The following is a 26,803-nucleotide window of genomic DNA, read 5'->3' as shown; positions in this document are numbered from 1 at the left end:
AAATGACTGAGTGCACCTTTAAGGTTTAGGGTAGGGAGGTACGCTTATTGATTTAAAACCCCAAAAAACTGAATCTGTTTGGTAAAACAATTAAATTGCTTTTAGCTACACACAGTGGATATTTCACCTTGGCACTGCCAAAATACGTGTATGGAACCAACTAATGTCTTCATAGTCATGAGATCAAGTGCACAATGTCATTGATGACTTTATAAAGTGCAATTAGAATAGAAAGAAAAACACAACATTTGGCCAATGACTCGAGTAGGGGGCTAGTCATAGTTTATGTTTTAACTGCAGACTTAGAGTAATTTGCAAACAGGGAGCAGGAAGTGTGTGTGTGTGTTTGTGAAATTTGCTCAATGGCAGGTTCTATCACTGAATGTGAGACAGCAAGATCTGGTAGTTACATCTGTTATACAGTGCAGTGACAGGGAAGAAAATTGTACTGAAATCACAGCACAAAACACAAGTAGCATTTCTTGTAATTTAAAAAAAAAATCTTAATGCAAAATCTTACTTTAGAGTTTGAAGTTGGTTATTCAAAGATGCTATAATTCTCACAAAATGTTTACAAAGGTGGCATTATAAAGATGGTTTTGAAGCTGAGAGCTATCTTTGAGAGGGACAATCTGAGAACAAAGACATCAAAGAAAAACCAGAGAGATCCAGAATCAACCGATTATAGGAAGTGCTCTGAGCTTAGCTGTGCCACAGAAGGAATGTTTATACGTTCCGAAAATAATGATCAGCTTCATTACAAAGTGTTTATATCATGAGCTCTATGATGGTCACCTTGCATGTTTGTCTTAACTCAGTCCCTATTAAAGGTGGCTTAGGAAAAGAATAGAAGACACTCTTTCAGAAACCCATCCAGGACAATGCAGAACTCCTGGAGGTCAAACCGAAAAAGGAGCTTCATTGGAATTTCATTTTGCTTCTCTCCTTGTAGGTAATCTTTGCCTAGCACCCTTTTAAAAGTCAATAATCTTTACAATCTCATGTTTATGACATAAAGGGGTAGTTCGCACAAAATTAAGTTTCTGTCATCAGTATTCGTGTTCTCATGAAAATGTGATTGTTACTCCGCTGACGGTTAGGTTGGAGTTAGGGTTTATGTTTAATAAAATATGCATTCCTGTTGACACATAATTTACAACTAAAAATACAACTCCCATTTGGCGACACTTAAATTGTAAACATTTCACCAGGAAACGAGCTCACACGTGCCCATATGTATATCAACAATTCCATCTTCGGCCACTGGGGGCAATGGTACAAAATTCGTTAAGCACAGACCAATTTCAGTGGCAGAACTTTTGACCTACTGTCACTGAATTCACAGTGAAATCAGTCTGAACCGATTCGTAGTCAAACATTTAAGTCTTTGTATTCATTCACAGGTTTCCTGTAGGTGTGTTATGTTTACAGTATATTATACAGTGTAAACATGACTTCAGCAACTATTTAGGGGCTGTTTCCCCTAATGCCTCAGCACTGTGGGGTGGAACTGTGTAAGGGGCTTCCCTGCAGGGTCTTTCCTACTTAGCCTCTAATTGGCTGTGGAATGGCACCAGCTAAAGCCGGTCGACTGCTTTTTTAGCTTTTGATGTGTCTTGCCCAGACCCCTAGCTGGAGCTCCTGATGATAACCTTCACTTGGGAAATGTTTTCCCTCATTCCCATAAAGCTGAGCCAGACAATACACATACATTTATTGCCACTTTCATTGCAGAATCTGAGTTTACAGGGTGGATGCTAATATCCAGTCATGTTATTATTAACTATTATTCATAAATTGAAGAATCTTCCTATGCACTGTATGAGTATAATGGCTGTGTGGAATGTTATGGCAGTGATGTTTCTGATTTTATATGTACTGTATTGGCTAGGTGCACAAGATGGCACCGGTGAGCTTTCACCACATGTGTGCGCATGTTTATGTCCAGTTGCATGAGTACACATTGAGATCACACCGTGATCACGGTGTAAGTGGAGCTTTATTGTTGCTTTGTGAAGAGACTTCCAAAGCAGACTTGTTAAAAACTTGGTTGAAACCAGCTTGAGCGTGTTTACAAGTAAAAACGAGAGGGGAATGGTTTATAGGTTTGTGCCGATAGACGATGATCTCAGGGATCGACGATGATCAGAGTGATCGCTAATAGCTGATGCCTTTGATGATATCAAGAGGATATTTGGGTAATTTTCCCATTAATGTATTAAATTATTATTATTATTATTATTATTATTATCTAATTAATAGTACAAATAATTTGCCCCATGGCACAGACACACGGTTGAAGAAACACATTATTATATTATTAAGAACAGATGACAGAAAAGCTGTCTCTGCGCATGTATGACATGCTGTTTTTACGGAGGCGTGCAGTCTGGTGGAGTTCACTTTATTTCCATTGAGCAGTTCATTGTTCAATTTTTTTGATCACTTCGTTATTTTAATTGCTTTTTCCTGAAGGAGAACAGAAACAGAACAAATGTATTCACACACATGATGTATTTTCCCAGATAACGAAATACCCGACTTGTAGAGAAATCGCAGATGAAGTAGGTTCTTTGCCAGAGAGATGTTGACAACTATTAAAGCCATCTTTCAAAAAGTTGAACAACACACATTTGAATTGCATGCCATTTTTTCCCCCAGTTCAATTAGAATATTTTGTTAAAATAAATTTTAAAAAATGATAAGTTTGAAATCAAGGTGTTGTGCTTTATTGTGTAGGCTTAAACCTAACCCTGCTTAACGAAAATGAACCCATAGTACATTATTTCAAGTTCCATGTACCATGTTACCTTGTGTTTGGGCTCATTTTTAACAGTATAATCTGATGTAAGTAAGATCACACACAGATCACGTTTTCACTTGTTGTAAATATACTTATTTACAACTTAGTTTCCATGACAACATAATGCTAAAACCCTAAAACAACCGAAAAAATCCCAAACAATTTAAACAAATCAAGAACTCAAATAATACACAAGTTATAACAGAATAATTAATGTAAGTGCTTTTATAAAATTATAACCTTCACATTTCTGCCTTCAAACCCTTCAAGCTGCGTGAGTTTCTCACAGGTCCACCTCTGGAGATCGAAGTACATGATCTGGATAGAAAAACAGAGAAACCCTAAAAAATTCCAGCCATATTTGGCACTGAAGCCAATGATGACAAACTAGGAGTTGTGGATCTAGGCATCACTAAAGGGACTACAATACTCCATGTCCTATTTGGCACTAGAAATCTGGATCTGTTAGATCCCCTTCAAAGACATATATATATTTGAAGCTGAGATTGCCAAGTGTTCTACTCAGCAAAATGAACTGGAGAGAATTTTAATTCAGACAAACTCTTCAGAGGTTCCTTCAACGCCAATGAGCTGTTATCTTGAAGCTGATTCCCAGCTAAAAGTTCAGGTAGAGATAGCGTATCCCCTACATGCTTGGGATGGAAACAGTGAAGGAGATTGCCCATTTGGTTGCATCATTTATGTCTTCAAGTATAATAATACTCCTGTCTTAGCCAAACTTACATCGGAAATTCTACAAATCAATGCAGAAGCTATCCAACTGGATTGTTATCCAGATTAAATAATTCAAAGACCACCTTTCTGGTCATTAAACAAGTCCCATAGAAAGGGAGAACAAAACCCTAAATGTTTTCACTGGATTTCATCAGATGGATAATGCTTTACACCATGTTCTGGAAGGACTGAAGAATCAAGCTGTAAAAAAAACTGAAACGTGATGCAGACGAAGGAAGTAAGTCATCATTAAAATGCTTCCACACATGCTCAAAATGTTCCAATATATAGCAAAGCAACTGATTTGATATTTTCCATGTTGAATGGAGATGAGGAAGAACAGGTGACCGTTTTATATAACTCAAGCTTGATTTTCTCAAAGCGACTATATGACACACTTAAATTGGGTCTGATGCAGATTTGCCTTCTGAAGCCACTAGAGACCATCATGAGGGAGCCTCTGGTGTTTATCAGAAATGTAGTCCATCCTATCTGCCTTGAAGCCATGAAACGGTAAAATTGCAATTTCACCCAAGACACAGCTCCTCTTTGCCTTAAAGGATAATCTTAAACCAGCCTTCACTCTCAGAAAAAAGGTTCAGTTTAAAGTACAAAGCCATCACTGGGGTGGTATTTAGCCTTAAGTAGACAAAAAGGTACGTTATTTAGTTCCCAATGAAACAAAAAAAATAAAAAAATAAATGTACCCTTAAAAGTACACGATATGTTCTTATAGTACAAATAAGTACCCAAAATTAGTACAAAGGTACCCTTGAGAGACCTGTAATGGCCCTTGTACCTTCAATTGTTTTAAGTTGGTTTGCTGAGGGATAGCCCATCTAATAATGACAATTCTCTTATCATTAACTCACCTACTTACAGATGTGTATGACTTTCTTTCTTCTAGTAGAGACTTACAAAAATCAAAGCCTAATATGTTCATGGGCAGTGTTGCTGATGGACAGGCTACTAATACCTACAGCATTCAAACAATGGAGGGTGGAGAACTACTTTACAGAGAACTGGCAGAGGTTGGCATCACTGTCCAAGACACACAGAATTTCACAAGTGAAGAAAAAAATCCTTGTGATGTGCTTAGTTAGTTTAAGACATTTTTTTGGTATCAACTATGCATAAAATGTGTCCATTTGTTCTCTTTTGTTGGACTCCACGTGCATTCGCCTTACTTACCCCAGTTTTGAACCTAACCAGCACCCAAAGCGACCAGACGATGTTCGAATAGAGGAGCTGAGAAAGGTGCTGTTGCAGTCATGCTATACCGTCATTACCCCCATCCGTGTCATGTTCCTCTTTCAGTGCAATGTCAGCTTTATGGGCATTCCTTAGTGCTTAAGCAAGAAGATAGAGTTTTACTGGTGTTTACCAGCCTTGCCCACCTCTTTACAGATCCCATGAGCTTAGGATGGTATTTAGCTGCAAGTACAGTGACGGGGCTAACGCTGATTGACTCATGGGTTGCCATGTGCTATCTCAAAGTATGTGGTTGGCTAAAATTGATTTATCTGCTTTTCAAAATCTGTAATTTATTGTTCCCTGCTGAACATGAGCACACCACCCAAAAATGTGAACCTCACACAGATGACAGAAGATTGATGTTATCATTAGTGGTTTCTACTAGTTGAGCAACTCAAATTATATTTTCAACAGCATTATTTTTTGTTTCTCTTATTTTTGTCCTCTTTGACTACAGCCTTGGGGAGAAAATCTTATTCATGGGAACAAACTTAGGCCAACCCTGTCCAGATGGAGACATCCGGAAGCAGAGAAATCAGGATTTTCACCTATAATCCAAGCCACCATTACTGACTGTTTGGACCAGATATGCCCCAGAGCATCTATTTGGCTGGTAAGGTTTTCTTAACATGAGCCATTAATGTCCCATTTGATGTTACTAATAGGGATGCGCCGATACTAAATTTGTTTGCCAGTATCGATATTCGATAATTTATATCTGCCAGAGAGTTTGGTGGTTCTGCTTTATTATGGTACTTTGGTTTAATCTATTGATAATAATTTTCATGTAAATAATAACTTAATTCTCTATGTCACTACATGTTTTCCATGTTTCAGAGAAACTGTTCTCAGTTATAAACAAAACTCTTAATCAAAAAGCACATTATTACATCACATTAACATTCGTAACTCACATTAACCGAATTCTGAATAGCCTCTTGTTAGGCTTACTTAAATTGGTAAGATTTCTTAATTGTTTGGATGTTCTTAACTCACACACTCAATTCTAAATGATGAAGTGTCTATTTTTTTAGCTGTAACAAACTCATCAAACTTGCTGTGTTGCGCTTTAAAGTAATTAAATTAGTTGTGTTAAAAGCAGTGCTGGGCATATCCAATTAGAAGGTAATTAGTTACTTTAATTGAATTACTTTTTATTAGAGTACTTTTATTAAGTAGTGTAACAAATTACAATTTAAATTCTTGTAGTCAGATTACAGTTATTACTTTTCAGTACATTACTTGCACTTAAGTAATATGCATAATAAATGTAAAATATAAATTCACATGTACATCTGTTAGTGTTTCTATCACAGCTAAAGGGTGTGCACGACAAGAAATGAGGAAATAAAGACATTTTGAATTTAAGCTGAAAACGTTTTCTAGTAAAGCGATTTTGTTATAAACAAAACACACAAAAAGCACATTAAAAGCATCATACACTTAAAAGTATTGTAATTAGTAATTTGATTACTTTTAGATTAAGTAATCAGTAATGTAATTGGATTAAATTGTAAGCGAAGTAATAAGTAATTTGTAGTAGATTACTTATTTTGAGTAATTTACCCAACACTGGTTAAAATTTTAAACAGTAGTTCCACCATGTATAATTGTAGCAGTGCAAAGCTAATAAATTACAACTCTGTAGTCACTGTCACCCAATTCAATTCAAATATGAGACATTTTCATCCGCACACAGCACGAGTTGTAGGCTAATTGTTTGGCATGTATTTTCATGCCCTTTTGACAGGAAAATATTCGGCACTGATCATCAGCGTTTTTTAAATATAATTACTTTTAGCGGCCGATACCGATGTCTGGCTGATACATAGGTGCATGTATAATAACTATAATTACATTTCAATTACAGCAACCAAAGTATTGCTGTGTTGATTCAGGTATTATTACAGACTCTGTCGCTTTCCCTTTTTGCTTGTAGACTCTGATCTGTTCGGGGTTTCTTTGTTTTTATAACAGGCGATTCCCTGGAGTGGTTTGCTGTATTGAATGATCCATGGTAAGTTTTTCTCGTTCGTTGTGACAACAAACATTCAACTTCATGCTACTCCCACACCATACACGCACTACAGTTGCCGGAGCTTATTTTCTTTGTGTAAGGAATATGACGTGAACACGCCAGTGCGAATGACGTATGTATGCAATTTCCCAGGAAATCCGTCCCGAAAGCTCTATAATATAAATCATTATTATAAGTTTATCAAAGTGTATTTGGGTAAATTGAAGACATGGTTTGGAAGATGGATTTTATTTCTAGGGGATTTTTTTGCACCCTCTCATTATTACCATTTTGTTAAAAAAAATAAAAATTACATAGTGTAGCTTTAATTATGCTGCCTCCAATAAAAATCTAATTTCAACCAAATTCTAAGGTAGTATCATATGTATCCTTTCCTTCCCTGGGCAAGCAATCCCAGAATGCACTATTGAGCTTGGTGGAAAAAGAAATCCAAGATGGCGGAAGAAGAGATATACATTTTGATTATAAAAAGTACAAGCAATTTAATACTGAAAAATATTGATAAGACATTTTTTTAAATAGTAGGAAACTATTTAAACTACAGTCAAGCTACTCTTTTAGTATTAGCAGGCTTCTAACAATGAGCTAAGATGACTTACAAAATGTACATGAGACAAAGGACTTGTAGGATAGCAGGTTTAATCATTTTCTCATCACTGTGCCCACGATATAATGTGACACAATAAAAACAGCAATGGAAAAAATAGCTTCTTACTGGAAATTCTACACTGTTATGAAACCAGATGAGCTACTTTCACACTACAAAAAAAAAATGTAGTTAGTTAGTAGTGTCACTAATTTTACCAAATCAGATGCAACATCCTGAATTGTTGGAAGGATGGTGACAGTTTCATGTGCACTCATTTTCTCTATGTTTTTCTTTAAGAGAGAAAGTGGAGGAGTTCCTGAGTTGAAGAGAGTGGGCCTGGATAAACTACAAGACATACTGAAGGACAAGCCCATGAAATATTCTCTAAAGAGATCAGGGATGACTTTAAAGGTAACAAAACATATATATTATTTTTTTATTTAAAAAAAAAAGAAAAAAAACAGCACCCAGGCACAAAAGGAAACATCCCTGATACACTCATAAATCCTACTTCAGCATGCCTAAAGAGAGGCTCAGCTTGCTACAACAGAGAACTTATCCTTGTGTTTTTCCTCTAACCCATTCCTGCTATTTCTGTGGTTGAGCAAACCAAGTTGACCGGCTCAGTGGAGAGAGGGGCCAATATTCCATTTGCCCCTGCACCCTTTCAGAACCACAGATTAAGCTGGGACAAATCGCTGTCCCAAGACACTCATCCCAATACAAGTTCAACTTCAGGTAAGAGATTATCTTCACACTTGTGTTTCTACAGTTTCAATAATTTATTACAGACCAAATGTTTTTACCGCAACTCAAAGTGGAGGTGAATCATCCAGACTACTTATATAAACTCCTAGAACATTATCCTCCAGTTAGCTGTGCTAGGGAGGTTTAAAATAGGCTTGTTGGGTATAGGAACAAGGTTAAAACACAACAAAACAGCTCTGAAATAAATTTCTGGATTATTTAACAGAGATGACTGGAGGCCACATTCATTCCAGAACAAGCAAGGTGCTTTTCCGCCTACAGATGAAGAGAAAATAATACATTCCTTCTGGAAGCGTGCTGATACTCCACAGATGTCTACAATAACTGCAACCATCAAAGACATAACCTCAGATATGCATAGAAATCTATGCATCAGAAATCACCCTAAAACTGTCATTTAATGTCGTTTAACCAAAATTAAGAAGCACTTAGTGGCATCTTATGAAGACATGTCACAAAAAGTGATCATATTATTGCAAATAAACATTGGCAAAAAAAATCTACACACAAATGTGGGACAATGAGGCTCAAATCAATATTGCATATTGTGAGAAACATATACTATACATGACTCAATACTTTGAAGAATTTTAATAGTTAAAGCAAAAATGTAATATACACAATAAACGTATATATCTAACATATTACATGACCTAAGATGGTTGGACAGTGACAACCGAGGACAATGCCTAGTCACTCAATCAGAATGCAGGAGACAGCCTGGACACTTTAGTAAGTTCTGTCCAAAGGATGCGAGCAGATATACGCTCTTTTTGCCAAGACCTCCTGGGCGATCTTCTTTATGTTGGCATCATTATTCTCTGGGGAATCTGGAAAGAACAAACACCCCAATCCATTCATAAAATGAACTAAATTACATTTGAATGCACTCTCTTATCTACTGCAGTGCACTGACTAGAGTTATTAGGTGGAGGGTAATTGGAACAGTATGAAGAGAGCATGCAAGTGTTAGCAACTGACTTATGGTTTGTAAGGTTGTGGAGGAAATTTATCAACATGTGCAAGCGCTTTGTCTTGCTATTCAATAAAATGAGGAGGGCTGGTATCAATTATAGTTGTGCATTTTACTTACTTTTTTGAAGCTGAGTCAACATGAAGTTGTTCTTGAAATAAGCATCTTTGCAGAAAGTGTTGGTGAGCAGCACCTGAAAGTCAGTATGCTTTCAAATGAGATTTAACAAGGCTGTTTACATTCACAATTAAGCATAGCATGCAAACAAAAAGAATGTGCAAGCACATTTCCCTGATAATGAAGTTCCTGCCAAATTATTTACACTGATTTCAGAGGAACAATTTTGATTTGGAGAGAAATAGCATGAAATAATGAAATGTGCATTTAAAAGCACGTATAATCTAATTTAGAGTTAAATAAAGTCAATATGCAAGCAAGCAGTACAGTCACAAAACGTCATTATACTGTATCCGTCAATAGTTTCTCTCATACAAAATCTAATTAAGCACTAAGCCCTGCTGATATTAATTATTATAAAAGTTATTGAAATGCCCCCTGGGAACATTCAAATTCAGTTCTGAGAAGAAACGCACAATTTTTCATATTGAAACGTCCTCAAAAAGAGGAAAATGTAGTTGCCCTCTTTTATTTAAAGGGATAGTTCACCCCAAAATGATAGACCTCTCATCCTTTACTCACCCTCATGCTGTTTTTAGTATGACTTACTTTCTTCTGCAAACACAAACAAATATATTTTGAAGGATTTTATGATGTGTTTTTGTCCATACAATGCAAGTCAATGGGGTCCAAAACTTGCAAGTTCCAAAAAGGACATAAAGGCAGCATTAAAGTAATAAATACGGCTCAGGTGATTATATTCATGTCTTCTGAAGCAATACGATCACTTTTGGGAGAGTCCTTGTTCACTATAAATCTTGCCATCTGCAATCTTCATTACACGTTCATGAGAGAAGCTCCATCACACAATTACCATTAAATGACTTGTGTCTAATGATACCAGGATTGAGTGCCGTATGTTAACATTTTTAGTGAATAAGGACTTAAATTTAGTCGGTTTCTCACCAGTACTGGACATGACATGTTGTTGAGTGGGGGGGGGCGGGGAAATCGCTGTCTTTTTCTGCATATCGCACCGCCGTTTTGTGGTCCGTTCTACAAAACGCGCCGGCTCATTTTAGCTTATCGCGGCCCATTCACAAAGTTTCGTGGCCGACCCACAGGCCCGCTCAGTTCTCCAAATGGCCAGTCCGTCACCGATCGACCCCAAAGTGCGTCGGCCCACCGGGAAAATGCCCGGTATGCCAGATTAAAAGTCCAGCCCTGTTTCTCACCTCTTTTTAAAGTGATTGTATCGCTTTAGAAGACATGGATTAAAGTTGCATGGATTAACTTTATGCTGCCTTAATGTCCTTTTTGGACCCCATTGACTTGCATTGTATGGATATATACACCTCGTATAACCTTTAAAATATCTTAATTTGTGTTCCTCAGAAGAAAAAAAGTCATACAGGAAGGATGAATAAATGATTCGAGATTTGTCATTTCTGGGTAACTTTCCTTTTAAGTAAATGCCTTTTTCATTCTTTTTTACTGTCAGTTTTACATCCTTCATTAGACCTTTACTTCTTTTACTGACAGAACCAGTGACTGAAGTCTTAAGGAAGGTTTTGTAAATAAGAACCCATTGAGAGATCCTTGTTACAAGCTCTTTCACTGTGGTTTGTTTTGAAAATGACCTTGTGACATCAGTGAGAAAGGTTTATGAGGGGGTCATTTGAGTTACTAGAGGCTTGTTACCTCATGGTCATGATTGCGCAGACCAATGCTTATAGAGCGACTGGTGCGGGACAGGACAGCTGTCATGGCGTAGAGGTTAATCAGAACATCTGCAACTTTTTTGAGAACCAGCTGCTCTTCCACGATTGCCTGAAACAGAGATCAAAATAATGACATGATTTTAAACAATGATATTTGAGTTTCTTGCACAGTGGATTTCAAAAGTCTGAAATCACATAAAAAATCTGGGATGTTTTCATTTAAACCTGGAAATAAACAGAATAAAAATATTGCTGGATGAAGTAGAATTAAGAAATATTTGAGAATTTGCACTATTTTTAAATCACTAAACTAATGTTATCAAATGTGTGACCAGGTTAACTCCTTTGTACAAAACATCAGATTTCCTTGCATCCACACAAGATGCTCTTTGGAACATTCTTAACACTTCTGTTGTGTTCCGGTCATTTGGACCTGGACGATTTAGTGTTTATTTCTTGTTTACACATTTTCTTTTTACTTAATCCAATTGAAATAAAATTCCTTGACTTTGTTCATATATGGTATCTGAAAACAAAGAAACTTTGGCCATTTTCTTTTCATTTTATTGGTTTAAATTATTTTTATTTTTTTTGTATGACAGATAAATTCTAAAATGTATGCATTTTTTTAACTTTACTATGTAAAATGTAATTTGCAATAAAAACAAATTTTGGTATTAAATTAGATTATTATTATTATTATTTTTTAAACTGAGGAAATTTCCCTCAGTTTCTGAGTGTTCTCAGACTTTGGAACCCGATGCACATGTTAAAATATAAACTATAAATGGTGTCTGTATGTACAATTTAAACACTCTGTGTGCATTTCATATGTCAAAGATGTTTCAGCTGATCTAGGTAATTTTAAGTAGGACAAAACAAGGCCATCCAAACGGTAATACCCCTAAATAGACAAACGCATCCTGTGACTGCTTTTCTACAGTTCATATTTCACACAGTATGTAGGCAAAAATGCTGCGGCGGGAAACCTATTCCTTTAAACGTTTCCTGCAAAGGAGAATGAAGATAAAATGTGGTGCGCTCCACAAAAAAAACAAGCAAGAAAAAAAAAAAAAAAAACTCTCTTGTGAATGTAGTCTGCTTACAATAGCCACACAGATTTTCATTCAGAAAAGAGAGCGCAAGGCCAGCTGTGTCATTACCTCAGTCTAACAGGAAAGAAGGGACCAGAGAGGTAACAGCAGTGCAAAATTAATTACCTTTCATGTTACTATGGCAACCCCCCCCCCCTCCCCAGCATGTTAAACCTATGGTAATTTTTCATTTTCTGGCAGGATCCCAGTAATGCACACCAACTCATCAGACTAAAAAGTAGTGGTGGGGCAAAATATTTATGAGATTGATGAGTTTACTTAACCCTCATGTACTCAGTCATTTTTGACCAAAATCAATTTAGTTTCTTCAATAAAACTGGTTTCCTTTATCTGACGGTTACGAGACTTGGTGACTTTTCATCTATTTCATATCTGAACACACACAAAGAAATTGGAGTTGATTCAATCAGTCTAAGTGGTAGAAAAAAAGTTACACTTGTACTGTTCCCGGTCAAAATTGACCGCTATAGGAAATTAATTGTTTTTATGAACAATAAAAATAAAAAAAAATAAAAAAAATAAAAAAAAATCACAGATTTTTTTTTTTCATTTATTATATAGAGAACAATTTGTTTTTAAATTTGTCAAAATAAATAAAGAAATCAGCCACAATATCTACAAATCTTCTTCTATTCAACCAGGGATGAATAAGTTGCTCTCTGCAGGCATCTAGTGTTTATACTTGTAATTTCATTATTTTTATTTTTTTAAACCACATTTTGATTCTTGACACTTTAAGCTTTGAAACGGTATATAATTTATGAGGATTGGTTCAGTATTTGAGAAAATATTCATAAGAAAATTCAAAAAAGTACATTTTCAAGGTTATATAGGTAAATAAATGAGCCAATAAAATAAAAAAGGTCTAAACAATCTCCCCCGCGCACTTTTACATTATTTAATTTAGAGAATTTCTTTCATAACAATTAAAAGAATTACACGTTTATTTTTCCAGTCACTTTTCACCAGGAACAACTGGAACGTGATTTAATAATGAACAATGTATAAGGGTAAAAGAATTTCACCTCAGAATAGTAATTCACCCTCATGTCATTCTAAATGACTTTCTTACTTGCATGGAACACAAAAGAAGATTAAGTGACTAACATTTTTAGTCACCATCCACTTCCATTGTATGGGAGAGGGAAACATCAACATTCCACAGAAGAAAGTCAAATGGGTTTAGAATGGCATGAGGGTGAAATACAATTTTTGGGTGAACAATCCCTTTAAGAAATATCAAATTTTAAGCATAAAGAGATAAAAATGCAGAGGAAGAATTGCCATTTGCTTTGGCAGGACATTTTCTACTGGCAGGGTCTGCGAGACGGATCGAAATGGTCATACATTCAGTATATTTTAAATAGTGTCATTCATAAAAACTTTCATGCGAGACTATACCTTTCCATATCGATACAGTAAGCTTTCCACAGTAGAGCCAAAGAGTGCAGCATTCTGCTCGAACATTTTGGCGCTCTCCTGTGGGAGAAAGATGACATCATTACTTCACTGAATATGAGCTGGGCTCAATACGAGCTGGGCTCAATTACCCAAGCACTCTGGTTTAAAGGAGAGATCAGAAGGAAGGATTCCACTTGATGAAATATAATTGGCAGGAGAACTCAATGAGATCAGATGAGAGGGTGACACAACTTTTAAGGGACTTTGTCGGTCATGCTCAATGTCATGTAGTGCTGTTATTACCATGACGTACATTCATTTTATGACCACTGATTTCACTTTACTATTTATTACCATTTGATTCAATTACAATCAAACAGAGTAAAAAAGCATGTTCTGTACCGCCAGACTGGGGTGCACTACACCATCTTTGCCGGTCAGTCCAAAGTCCACTGTCTTCCCCATTGAGTCCTTCAATTTCTTCCCCAAAATCTCAAACACCACACCCACATTTCCCTTCTTCATCTCCCTGTGAGAGGACAATAAATGTTGCATAGTAACACACAAGTTAAGCTTAAAGATGTGCAAATGACCAAGTAAGTGCATATAACAAATTTGTATACATACTTTATTTTTCCTGTTAGTATTTTGCCAGCATTCTGCATTCCTGTAAGTGCGATGTACATCCTCAAAATCTCATTAGTTCCCTATAAACAGGAAACCACATTGGAAAGTTATGTATTATAGCTTGTTTAAATAGTTTTGCACATTCATGTTGGAGCTACATGTATAACTCTGTGACACAACATGCCCCCTGGTGGTCGGGAATTGTGAAAAGATTGTGTGTACATGTTTTCTCATTTAAATTTAATTAAATGATTTTGGTGACACCTTACAAGAAGGTTCCATTTGTTAACATTAGTAAATGCATTAAGTATTATAAACTAACAATAACTATATATATATATTTTTTTTTTCTGTTAATTTTAGTTAAAAATATATAATTGCTCCATGTTAGTTCGTGGTGCATTAACTAATGTAAACATATACAATTTTAGATTTAAAAAATGTATTATTACATGATGAAATTAAAATTAACCAATATTAATGAATGCTGTAAAGTATTGTCTATTGTTAGTTCTTGTTAACAATTGTATTTAACTTATGTTAACAAATGGAACCTTATTGTAGAGTTACCATATTTTTATGATTAATACGATAACAACGGTTAAAGGGACAGTTCATCCCAAAATGAAAATTCTCTCATCATTCACTCACCCTCATGCCATCCCAGATGTGTGTGACTTTCTTTCTTTTGCAGAACACAAATTAAGATTTTAGAAGAAATCTTTAGCTCTGTAAATCCATACAATGTAAGTGAATGGTGGCCAGAACTTTGAATCTCCAAAAAGCACATAAAGGCAGCATAAAATTAATACACACGTCTCCAGTGGTTCAATCAATGTCTTCAGAAGTGATATGATAGGTATGGGTGAGAAACAGTTAATTATTTATGTCCTTTTGGTTTTTGTTTTAATATAAATCTCCATTTATAGTAAAAAATGTCTGTCACCATCAGTGGGCAGCCATTTTCAGGTCTCTCCAGAGATGTTTGATTGGGTTCAAGACTGGGCTCTGGCTGGGCCACTCAAGGACATTTCACAGAGTTGTCCCTAAGTCACTATTACATCGTCTTGGCCGTGTGCTTTGGATCATTGTACTGTTGAAAAGTTGAACCTTTAGCCCAGTCTGAGGTCTCTGGAACAGGTTTTCCTTAAGGATATCTCTGTATTTTGCTGCGTTCAGCTTTCCTTCAACCCTGACCAGTTCCCCAGTCCCTGCCGCTGAAAAACACCACCACATCATGATGCTACCACCACCATGCTTCACCACTGGGATGGTATTGAGCAGATGATGAGCGGTGCCTGGTTTCCTTCTGACATGACATGTGGAATTGAGGTCAAACAGTTCAATATTCTTTTTATCAGAACAGAGAATATAGTTTCTCACAGTCTGAGAGTCCTTTATGTGCTTTTGTATGTGTCTTGCACTGAGGAGAGGCTTCCATCTGGTTACTCTGCAATAAAGCCAAGATCGGTGGAGTGTTGCAGTGATGGTTGTCCTTCTGCAAGTTTCTCCCACCTCCACACATGAACTCTGGAGCTCAACCAGAGTGTCCATCGGGTTCTTGGTCACCTGTCTTACCAAGGCCCTTTCCCCCGATTGCTCAATTTGCTCAAGGAAGAGTCCTGGTTGTTCCAAACTTCTTCCATTTAAGAATTATGGAGGCCACTGTGCTCTTGGAAACCTTCAATGCAGCCGAATGTTTTTTGTAGCCTTCCCGAGATCTGTGTCTCAACACAATCCTGTCTCTGAGCTCTGCAGGCGGTTCCTTTGACCTCATGGCTTAGACAGGTGTGTGCCTTTCCAATTTGCCACAAGTGGACTCCAATCAAAGTGTAGAAACATCTCAAAGATGTTTTTAAGAAATTTGCAAAGTTATAAAAAAATTGGTTTTTGCTTTGTCATTATGGGGTATGGAGTGTAGACAGCATTTTAGCAAATGGTTGCAACATAACAAAATGTTAAAAAAAATGAAGGGGCAGTGTATGCACTGTACTTGCATTGTATTGGCCAACAGAGATTATATTCTAATACAAATATTTGTTTGTGTTCTGCAGAAGAAAGAAAGTCATAAACGTCTGGGATGGCATGAGGATGAGTTTTTTTTTTTGGATGAACTATCCCTTTAAAAATGTACAGTATGAATGTAATTGCATTAGATAACAAAATATCAAAGCAAGTCATTTTGACCAGCAGGTTTCAAAGTGATTTTTAGTGAATGTATGAAGTCAGTTCCCCTTAAATTATCATTGAACAGTAACCACAGAGTAAATAATGAGATAATTTTAATTTTTGGGTGAACTAACCCTTTAAGGAGTATTATGTTTAATACTCAAAATGTATAATAGGGTGATTTTCACACAACCTGTCAAGAAAATGTCCTGGTCCTGTTCTATTCCCAATATCAAAAGAAAATAAAAAATTTGGGGGCCTGGGTAGCTCAGCAAGTAAAAAAGCTGACTACCACCCTCAGTGTCGCGAGTTTGAATCCAGGGTGTGCTGAGTGACTCCAGCCAGGTCTCCTAAGCAAACAAATTGGCCTGGTTGCTAGGGAAGGTAGAGTCACATGGGGTAACCACCTCACGGTCGCTATAATGTGTGGTTCTCGCTCTCGCGTGGATGCTGCGGAGAATAGCATGAAGCCTCTACATGCACTATATCTCCGCGGTAACATGCTCAACAAGCCACGTGATTAGATGCATGGATTGACGGTCTCAGATGTGGAGGCAACTGAGATTCGTACTCTGCCACCCGGATTGAGGCGAGTCACTACGCCACCACGAGGACATAGAGAGCATTGGAAATTGGGCATTCCAAATTGGGGAGAAAATACTAATAAAAACAGAAAATAATAAATTTTGTATAAAGAAAATTAAGCCTATTTTAAGGCCATTAAGATTATTTTTATGACATTTTTCACCCCCAGTTCTCATTACCACAATACAAAAAATGCATAAATAAATAAATAAATAAATGATTATTTAAATTGTAAAGTACTTATAAATCATAGTAGTACTCCCTTATTAATAATTAAAATAATAATATTAATAAAAATTGAATGCTGATGAATTGCCTTGTAGTCTTGCTCCTCTGTACCTCAAAGATCTGCAGGATGCGGCAGTCCCTGAGGTAGCGCTCGTAGGGGAAGTTCTTAGTGAAGCCCAGCCCTCCTAAAACCTGCAGGGCTTCACTCACACAGATCCAACTGCCCTCGGAGCTGAAGACCTGCCAAAAACACCAATGAGGTTCATCTGCTGATGTTGTGGACTACACATGGTAATAAAGTGAAGATGATTCCAGAGGATTGCAAAAGTTTCTGATTCTTTTACCTTAACCATAGCGGCTTCTAGCGAACAGTCTGGGAGTCCTGGTCGGTCCATCATTCCAGATGTGAGGTAAGCCATGCTCTCCATCACAAAGGCATTCAGGGCCATGGTAGCAAACTTATCCTGTGTCAAAGCAAAACAACTGTATACAGATTACTTTTCCTAAAGTCAACATGAAATCAAAATTGTGCATGATTTAATGCACAATAAATGTATAAATAATCTACGTAATCTTTCATCAAAATGTAATAACTTGCTCTGCCACTGAAACAACTTTCCTTTTCGACTGACGTTACAAATGCCTTTTCAAACCCTCCCCAACAGTAACCCCCTGTTAGCGTTTTCTATTATGACATATAACATGCACCTGAATCATTCCAAACTCGGACAGGCTCTTGTTGAATTGTTTTCTAGTCCCAGCATACTCTGATGTCATCTCTGGAATGAAATGGCATGGAAATTCATTTCAATAGCAAAATATGTTCAGTTATAATAGAGTGAATGACGTCACCTATTTATATGTTCTCACCAATCAGCTTCTTGATCATTCCTGCACCTGCGCTGCCCATGCTGAACCGCCCGTTATTCAGAATGTTCATGGCGACCTAAATAGAGCATGCACATGTTGCATGTCAATGCAGCAATATTATGTCATTACACGGATACAACTGTTAATGTTATTCTTGACGATGTGTGTGAATCACCTTAAAGCCACCACCAACTTCACCAATCACGTTCTCGATTGGCACCTTGGTGTTCTCAAATGTCACCTCACAGGCTGAGAAAAGAAAACACACATATTCAATAAATATGCAGGTAAAAAAAGTATTATACCATTGCATTATCTTTAAGACAGTTAGACCTGAAAAAGCATTTTAACTCGTACGCCAAACATGTATGAATTTAATTATAAATAATTTAATTTCTCTAATTCTACTGTAATTATTTCAATCAATTTATCTGAGCTTGTTTTAATCCACTGCCAATGACATAAACAAGTTTTTATATTGTATGAAAGTGCTTTTTTGAGTTGACAACTTAAAACCTTAAAGTCAACTTAACATGTTAAGAAGTAATTGTGTCAATTAGTATACTTCAGTTGAATACACAAGCGTATTTGCCACCTAAACTCAAAACAAATATGTTGAATCAACTACATTCGGTGTAGTTTATATTTAATCGCAAGATCTACAATACTAAGAAATGTAAATTACTTTGAATCTAAACACACATTTGACGAACAATATAACCCTAAATGTTATCCCAACTACCTGAACAAACCTGTCTAAACAAACAATTTAATATTGAACAATGTTACTGATTTGCCAGCTCCCAGCATGCATTGCGGCACGAATACTTTTTATGGTTAGTGTTACAGGCTTATTTTTTGCTGTTTGCTGACTTTATCATTGCTGTTGTTGTTTTCATCATTACTGTTAGTTAATGGTTGTGTGGTGATGTTCAGGCTAATCTTTTTACTTAATGATGTTGTTGATTGTCACCATTATTGAGAAGTGTAGAGGTCTGTGTGCCTCCCTGACTATGTATAACATGCTGTGTTTGCATTGAAAGATGCATACAACAGTACTAAAACAAGTTTAATTAACTATATTTAGTTATTTGAAATAAACAGGTCAAGTCCACATTACTTAAATCAAACTTTGTCAATTGTTTGATATGTTGTCTCAAAAAGATTTCTTAAGTCAGAATTGTATACATACCAAATAAAATAAAATAAATCACATTCTCGAATATTTTGTTGGACCGCCTTTAGCTTTGATTATGTTGCGCATCCATTGTGGCATAGTTTCGACAACCTTATGCAATGCCACAAAATTTATTTCCATCCAGATTTGCGTTAATTTCTGGCTGAGAGCTTGTATTGATGACGGGAGAGTCGAACCACTCTGTAAAGTCTTCTCCAGCACATTCCAAAGACTTTCAATGGGGTTAAGGTCAGGACTCTGTGGCGGCCAATTCATGTGTGAAAATGATTCCTCATGCTCCCTGAACCACTCTTTCAAAATTTGAGCCAAATTAATCTTGGCATTGTCATCCTGGAATATGCCCGTGCCATCAGGGGAAAAAAAATCCATTGATGGGATAACCTGGTCATTCAGTACATTCAGGTATTCAGCTGAATTCATTTTATTGACACATAATGTTGCTGACCCTAGACTTGACCAATTGAACAACCCCAGATCATAACACTGCCTCCAGAGGCTTGTACAATGGGCACTATGCATGACAGGTGCATCGCTCCTGCGCTTCCCTTCTTACCCTGACGTGCCCATCACATCGGAATAGAGTAAATCTGTCATCAGGCCACGTGACCTTTTTCCATTGCTCCAGTCCAATCTTTTTGGTCCCTAGCAAACTGAAGTAGATTTTTTTCAAATTTGCCTCACTAATAAGTGGCTTTCTTGTGGCCACACAGCGGTTTAGTCCTAATCCTGTAAATTCTCATCACATTGTGAGTGTGGAAATGCTCGTGATTTCACTAATAAACATAGCCGTGAGTTCTACTGGCAATTTTTTACGATGTGACTTCAGGTGTTTTAGTGATCTCAGATCATGATCATTCAAGATTTTTTCCAGACAACATTCCTTTCGTGAAACTGACGGTTCACCACTATCCTTCTAGGTTTTTAATAATGCTTTGGACAGTTCTTAACCCAATTCTGCATTTCTACAGCTAAAAGGTGAAACAATATTCCATTACAAATCTACACATCAACATTACTTTCAAAAATACTGTAGGAGCATGGGTAAACTCACTGTTTGAGCCTCTGATGCCCAGTTTATCCTCGGGTTTGCCACTGCTGATGCCACCAAATGCTCTTTCCACAATGAAAGCTGTGATCTTTTCTTTCTTTTGACCATCTTTATCAACAACCTCCGTTCTGGCAAACACGGTCATGATATCTGCCCATCCACCATTGGAAATCCAGAACTTGATATAAAGAATGAATGTTGTCAAATTGCAGCCAGATATTTTATTGAGCCAAATAAAATGACATCTTTAAGTGGTTACCTTTGAGCCATTTAGCAGAAAGTGTTTTCCATCTTCTGTCAATGTGGCACGTGTTTGAATAGATGCGGCATCACTGCCACTAACATATGAGGGTACGTGAAATAAAAAAATAAATAGTAGTCACAATGATTTAAGATATGATCAGTATGTAATCTCTGGCTTAAGAGGCATACCTTCCAGGTTCAGTGAGGCAGAATGCTGCAATATGCTCTCCTGTTGCTAGTTTGGGCAGGTACTTTGCCTTCTGCTCCTCATTTCCAGCTATCAGGATACCCTGAAATGCACAGACAACGTTATAGGGTATCTGCAAGATTAAGAGAATAATTTTTCATTCATTAACATAATATTTTAATTTTTAAAGAGTTTAAGACATAATGGATATGATAAAAAAGAGATTAAGAACAATTTAGCAAACATTTTCCTTGTTACAGTGTACTTACACCAGTAAGTACTGAGTAATATTACTTAACAACATTAACTTGCAGAATTTACTGTTATTACTATAGTCATTACATGTAATATGTGTAACAAGGACACTGTAAAATAAAGTGTTACCATATTTCCAATAAATTTCTAATAATTTAATAAATTTTTTTTAGCCATCTTATGATATTTCATATTCTGGTATGGCTTAAATGGGTAATGTAATTAATGCAATAACCAAAATACAGTAAAACTCGATGTAAAATAATCTTCTCCAGCACATCCCAAAAACTTTCAGTGGGGTTAAGGTCAGGACTCTGTGGCGGCCAATTCATGTGTGGAAATGATTCCTCATGCTCCCTGAATCACTCTTTCACAATTTGAGCCAGATTAATCTTTGTATTGTCGTCCTATAATATGCCCGTGCCGTCAGGGAAGAAAAAAAATCCATTGATGGGATAACCTGGTCATTCAGTACATTCAGGTAGTCAGCTGACTTCATTTTATTGTCGCATAATGTTGCTGAGCCTAGACTTGACCAATTGAACAACCCCAGATATAACACTGCCTCCAGAGGCTTGTACAGTGGGCACTATGCATGATGGGTTCATCGCTTCAGGTGCTTCCTTTCGCACCCATCGAGTTGGAATAGTGTAAATTTGGACACATGAGACCACATCGATTTTTCCATTGCTCCACAGTCCAATCTTTATGCTCACTAGCAAACTGAAGTTTTTTCAGATAAGCCTCACTAACAAGTGGCTTTCCCGTAGAAACCCTGCATTATTACAATAGACCTTAAAATGTTAATCAACATAGCACTTCATACAGTGAGACTGTGGGAACGCAACCTGAGGTCTCAGCATGCTTAAAAAATACCACCATCATCCCTGTCCCAAAAAAGTCATCAGTATCCTGCCTCAATGACTACCGCCCCATTGCACATCATGAAGGGCATTGAGCGGCGGGTCATGACTCGCATCAAGGCTGTCATCCCACCCACTCCTGACCCCTTACATACGGAACCGCTCCACTGCAGATGAAATATCATATGTCACCCACCTGGCACTCTAACATCTGCAGAACAAAGACACCTGCATCAGAATGCTATTCATAGACTTTAGTTCAGCATTCAACACCATCATCCCACAGACACTCACCAGCAAACTCTCCACACTTGGACTCAACACCACACTTTGCAACTGGATCCTGGACTTTCTTACAAACAGATCTCAGGCAGTTAGAATCCATGATCACACATCACACTCTCTTATTTTGAACACTGGAGCCCCTAAAGGCTTTATTCTCAGTCCACTACTGTTCACACTGCTAACCCATGACTGTGTTGCCAGGCACCAGATATCATCAAGTTTGCTGATGACACAACAGTGGTGGGGCTCATTACTCATAACAACAAGACTGTGTATAGAGAGGAGGTGAGAGAACTTGAGCTGTGGTGCAGAGACAGCAATCTATCCCTTAATGTCAGCAAGACAAAAGAAAATGATGGTTGACTTCAGAAATTCTCCCATGGTCAATTTTCCTCTATATGTCAAAATCATGGAGGTGGAAATGGTCCAAAACTTTAAATTCCTTGGGGTCCACATCACTGAGGACATCACCTGGAGCCAGAACACCACCTCCTTAGTGAAGAAAACCCAACAACGGCTCTGCTTCCTTAGGAGACTCAAGAAGGCCGGTATGTGCAACACCATCCTGACGCACTTCAACAGGGGTGTGGTGGAGAGCATTCTGACCAGTAACTTCACTGTGTGGTTTGGAAGCTGCTTTGCTGCTGGCAGAAAGGCCCAACAGAGGCTGGTGAAGACTTATCAGAACATCATTGTGTCCAGTCTTTCCTCCATGATGGACATCCACACAATGCGGTGCTTAAGGAGAGCAACAAACATTGTGAAGGACAGCTCTCATCCCTCCACTGGACTGTTCTGCCCATTACCAACTGGAAGAAGTCTCAGGAGCATCCGAGCATGGACCACAAGACTGAGAAACAGTTTCTTCCCCCAGGTGATCAGGCTACTGAACTGCACTACTTGAAGCCCCCCAAACCCCACCATCCTCACACACACGCACAAACAACATCGTCTACCTGTGATAGTCACGTTACATGTTAAATGTTATGCACTGTGGTCTAAGGAGACACTTTGTTTTGTTTCTTCCCTGTACGCAGAAGGAAATGACAGTAAAAACACTTGACTTGACTACAGAACAAACTCACAATGGAACAACAAAAGTTATTTGCTTACCTTCAGGCCAATGGCTTGATGTGCTGCCAGTGTGACCGCAATTGCCCCATCCAAAGACGTGATCTCACCTAACCTGGCGTACATGGTGTTAGAGAGGCCCAAACCACCTTGAAGAGAGAAGCAAACAAGCAGATGAAACTCTCAGATTTTCTTTTAGAAACCATCCCTCATATAAAGCCAGAAGTCAGTCTCACCATATTCTTCTGGTATTTGGATCCCAAACAGCCCAAGTTCCTTCAGTCCATTCAAAGTCTCAGGAGGAATTACAGCATCATGGTCAATCTTCTTAGAATCAACTAGAGGTGATATTTGTGCAAGATATTAAATATAATAAAATTACAAATTATAATAATATTTTTATAATATATATATACACACACACACACACACACACAATGGCAGCTAAAAGTTTGGAATAATGTACAGATTTTGCTCTTATGGAAAGAAATTGGTACTTTTATTCACCAAAGTGGCATTCAACTGACCACAATGTATAATCAGGACATTAATAACGTGAAAAATTACTATTACAATTTGGAAAAAAATTCAGAACTTCTTAAACTTCTTTAAAGAGTTCTCATCAAAAAATCCTCCACGTGCAGCAATGACAGATTTGCAGATCCTTGACATTCTAGCTGTCAGTTTGTCCAGATACTCGGGTGACATTTCACCCCACACTTCCTGTAGCACTTGACATAGATGTGGCTGTCTTGTCGGGCAGTTCTCACACATCTTACAGTCTAACTGATCCCACAAAACTCAATGGGGTTAAGATCCATAACACTCTTTTCCAATTATCTGTTGTCCAATGTCTGTGTTTCTTTACCCACTCTGACCTTTTCTTTTAGTTTTTCTGTTTCAAAAGTGACTTTTTTTTTGCAATTCTTCCCATAAGGGCTGCACCCGTGGGTCTTCTCTTTACTGTTGAACATGAAACTGGTGTTGAGCGGGTAGAATTCAATGAAGCTGTCAGCTGAGGACATGTGAGGCGTCTATTTCTCAAACTACAGACTCTGATGTACTTATCCTCTTGTTTAGTTCCTTTCACATCTCTTTCTGTCCTTGTTAGAGCCAGTTGTCCTTTGTCTTTGAAGATTGTAGTTACACATTTGTTTTTTCATTGGGCAATTTCAAGCACTGTATAGCCTTCATTCCTCAAGACAATGATTGACTGATGTGTTTCTAGAGAAAGCAGTTTCTTTTTTTGACATTTTTGACCTAATATTGAGCTTAAGACATGCCAGTCTATTGCATACTGTGACATCTCAAAAACAAACACAAGGACAATGTTAAGCTTCATTTAATGAACCAAATAGCTTTCATCAGTGTTTGATATAATGGCAAGTGATTTTCTAGCACCAAATGATCAATTTAGCTTGATTACTTAAGAATAAGATGTTGGGAGTGATGGCTGCTGTCTAGATTTGATCAAAAATGCCTTTTTTTAAATAGTAATGGTCAGTAATGTCCGGACTATACTTTGTGATCAGATGAATGCCACTTTGGTGAAATAAAATACCAATTTCCTTACAAAACAGCTAAATCTGTACATTAGTCCAAACTTTTGGCCGTCAAAAAAAAAAAAAAAAAAAAATATATATATATATATATATATGTATATGTATATGTATATATATATATATTATATATATATATAAAAAATCTTTGTATTTAAGAACCAAAGGTGAAAGTGATAAATTTAAGTTCCATTTCATTTTCTTTAGACAGCATTAATGAAACGTAATACAAACACAAATTTGAGAAGAACACAGTGGAAATGATTAGGCAGAATTACTTTGGGAATACGAAGACATTATTTAGGTTTACACCTAACAGGAAAACTGGTGTTTTTTCATTAATTTATCACAGACTAAGTGAAGTAACTGTTGTAGCCGTTTTATGAAAGTACAAATTATGTTAGGTAAAGGTTTATTTATATTTCAATCGTTATATTTTATCATTACTATTGTTTAAATTCATAACTGTCTTTAGATCTTAACTTGTATTAGTAATTTTCCACCTGTTGTCATAGACAGATACTTGAATGAAGGCAAATGGAGCTGGTGGAGGAAGTTAGAGATGGTAAATGTTTGGATTTGGTGAGGTGGTTATTTTTTTTTACCACTTTGTTATTTTAATTGCTTTTTAGTTTAATTTGAAGCACAATTTGAATTTAGAAATATCTTTGTTTTTTCTGTGTTTCAATAAATTAATTTTTGCTTTATTGACTTTGCTTTAAAAATAAAAATCGTCACTGATCCATTGGCAGTGGGTTTGATGATGTAATTGGATATTGCTATATTTGTTTTGTTTTTTTAAATCTCATGAAAATGTTTTGCAAAATCGCTCAGCCCTGAAACATTTGCCACTATCCCCTAATTTAATGTAGCACTGCAAAAATGTGTGTTTGTTTTCTATAGTTGCCGTCTGAAGGTCAGAGCAATTAACGGCTTTGTTAAACATGCAACACCCTCAAATATATCAAACATTTAAATAAATATTATTTGTACTTCTATCTTGCTAGAAAATAGAATTAAATACAATTCATGATCAACTGAAAATTAAAGTCAATAACTTTGAGTTTCTAAAATAATCATATAATATTATAATAACATATCATAATAATCTAATCAAATATAATGCATATAAACTGTAAGCAAACAGTAATTAAAGGGATAGTAACCAAAAATGAAAATTCTCTCATCATTTACTCAAACTTGTGCCATCTTAGATGATTTAATTTATTCTGCTGAACACAAAGATTTTCTCATCAAAAGAATATCTCAGCTCTGTAGGTCCAATGGTCTTATTGATTACTTTTATGCTACCTTTATGTCCTTTTTGTGCCTTCAAATTTCTGGCCACCATTCACTTCTTCGATTGTGTTCAGAAGACTATAGAAAGTCATACACATCTGGGATGGCATGAGGGTGAGTAAATGATGGGTGAATTTTTATTTTTGGTTAACTATCCCTTTAACCAAAATTCATAGTTTTTTCTGATTGCTTCTCACCTTCTTCACTGAAAAACTTCTCCACTGGCTGAACAAGTTGATTGATCTCCTCTAATTCCTCGTTGCTTATTTCTGGGTAGGGAAAGACTTCCGCCTAAAGACCATGGAATTGATTAATAATTAACTTGGATTCACCATTACGCTGTAAAATGCAGTTCACAATGATATTCTGAGAGTACCAACATGGAAAACATCCACAGTTTTAAAGTAGTGTCACGTCTAATAAGCAGGTTGGTTGAGAACCTATACATTTCAAAAACACTATAATCGACTATAGCTCTTTATTTTTTATTTGAGATGGTTTACTGTTGAGATGACCTTGTTTACTTTGCCCAGGAACAGATCTTTGGCATATGCCAAACTCCTCGCACTGGATCTAATGGAGCGCTGTGACTGAAAGTGATGCAGACAGTCTCCACCAACTTGCCCCACTCGTGCAGAGATCAAACTGCTTCCCAGCCTGACCGATTTTGATAAAACGAAAAGTTTGTTTAGGTTCATCTTCAGCGTACTCTCCGATCACCCTCTAATTTCGTGAAACACCTTTCACCCGTTTTCGTCGCACAATGATGAGGTCACAAGTCTAGTTGGTTGCAGTTCATTTG

General features: G+C 36.9%; 1 protein-coding gene and 1 long non-coding RNA gene across 2 annotated transcripts; one reads left to right on the top strand and one right to left on the bottom strand.

Moving 5' to 3' along the window:
* The first annotated feature begins 5,256 nt into the window (after positions 1 to 5,256).
* LOC127626316 (uncharacterized) lies at positions 5,257 to 7,788 on the top strand. The gene is made up of 3 exons (XR_007968436.1): positions 5,257 to 5,405; positions 6,770 to 6,809; positions 7,721 to 7,788. It is a non-coding gene; the product is annotated as an uncharacterized LOC127626316 (long non-coding RNA).
* acad9 (acyl-CoA dehydrogenase family, member 9) lies at positions 7,443 to 26,750 on the bottom strand. Its single transcript, XM_052102027.1, has 18 exons — positions 26,517 to 26,750; positions 26,199 to 26,292; positions 23,380 to 23,481; positions 23,186 to 23,292; positions 20,672 to 20,772; positions 20,499 to 20,577; positions 20,243 to 20,417; positions 18,169 to 18,242; positions 17,994 to 18,069; positions 17,832 to 17,902; positions 17,468 to 17,587; positions 17,235 to 17,363; positions 14,142 to 14,221; positions 13,917 to 14,043; positions 13,515 to 13,592; positions 10,979 to 11,107; positions 9,281 to 9,353; positions 7,443 to 9,017 (listed from the first exon to the last, which is right to left on the bottom strand). Exons 1-18 carry the CDS (start codon positions 26,697 to 26,699, stop codon positions 8,917 to 8,919), a joined length of 1,899 nt encoding a protein of 632 aa, XP_051957987.1. The 5' UTR covers positions 26,700 to 26,750; the 3' UTR covers positions 7,443 to 8,916.
* Positions 26,751 to 26,803: the final 53 nt, after the last annotated feature.

The sequence above is a fragment of the Xyrauchen texanus genome, chromosome 32 (assembly GCF_025860055.1).
Source record: "Xyrauchen texanus isolate HMW12.3.18 chromosome 32, RBS_HiC_50CHRs, whole genome shotgun sequence".
In the NCBI taxonomy this organism is placed as follows: Eukaryota; Metazoa; Chordata; class Actinopteri; order Cypriniformes; family Catostomidae; genus Xyrauchen; species Xyrauchen texanus.
Note: the sequence above shows the minus strand (reverse complement) of the source record. Positions and strands in the feature narration are given on the sequence as shown.

Coding starts and splice junctions, on each gene's coding strand:
- acad9 (XM_052102027.1), bottom strand. CDS start 26,699: ATGAACCTAAACAAACTTTTCGTTTTATCAAAATCGGTCAGGCTGGGA. Junction 17,903..17,993: donor AATGATCAAGAAGCTGATTG/GTGAGAACATAT, acceptor ATTTCATTCCAG/AGATGACATCAGAGTATGCT. Junction 14,044..14,141: donor ATACTAACAGGAAAAATAAA/GTATGTATACAA, acceptor GTCCTCTCACAG/GGAGATGAAGAAGGGAAATG.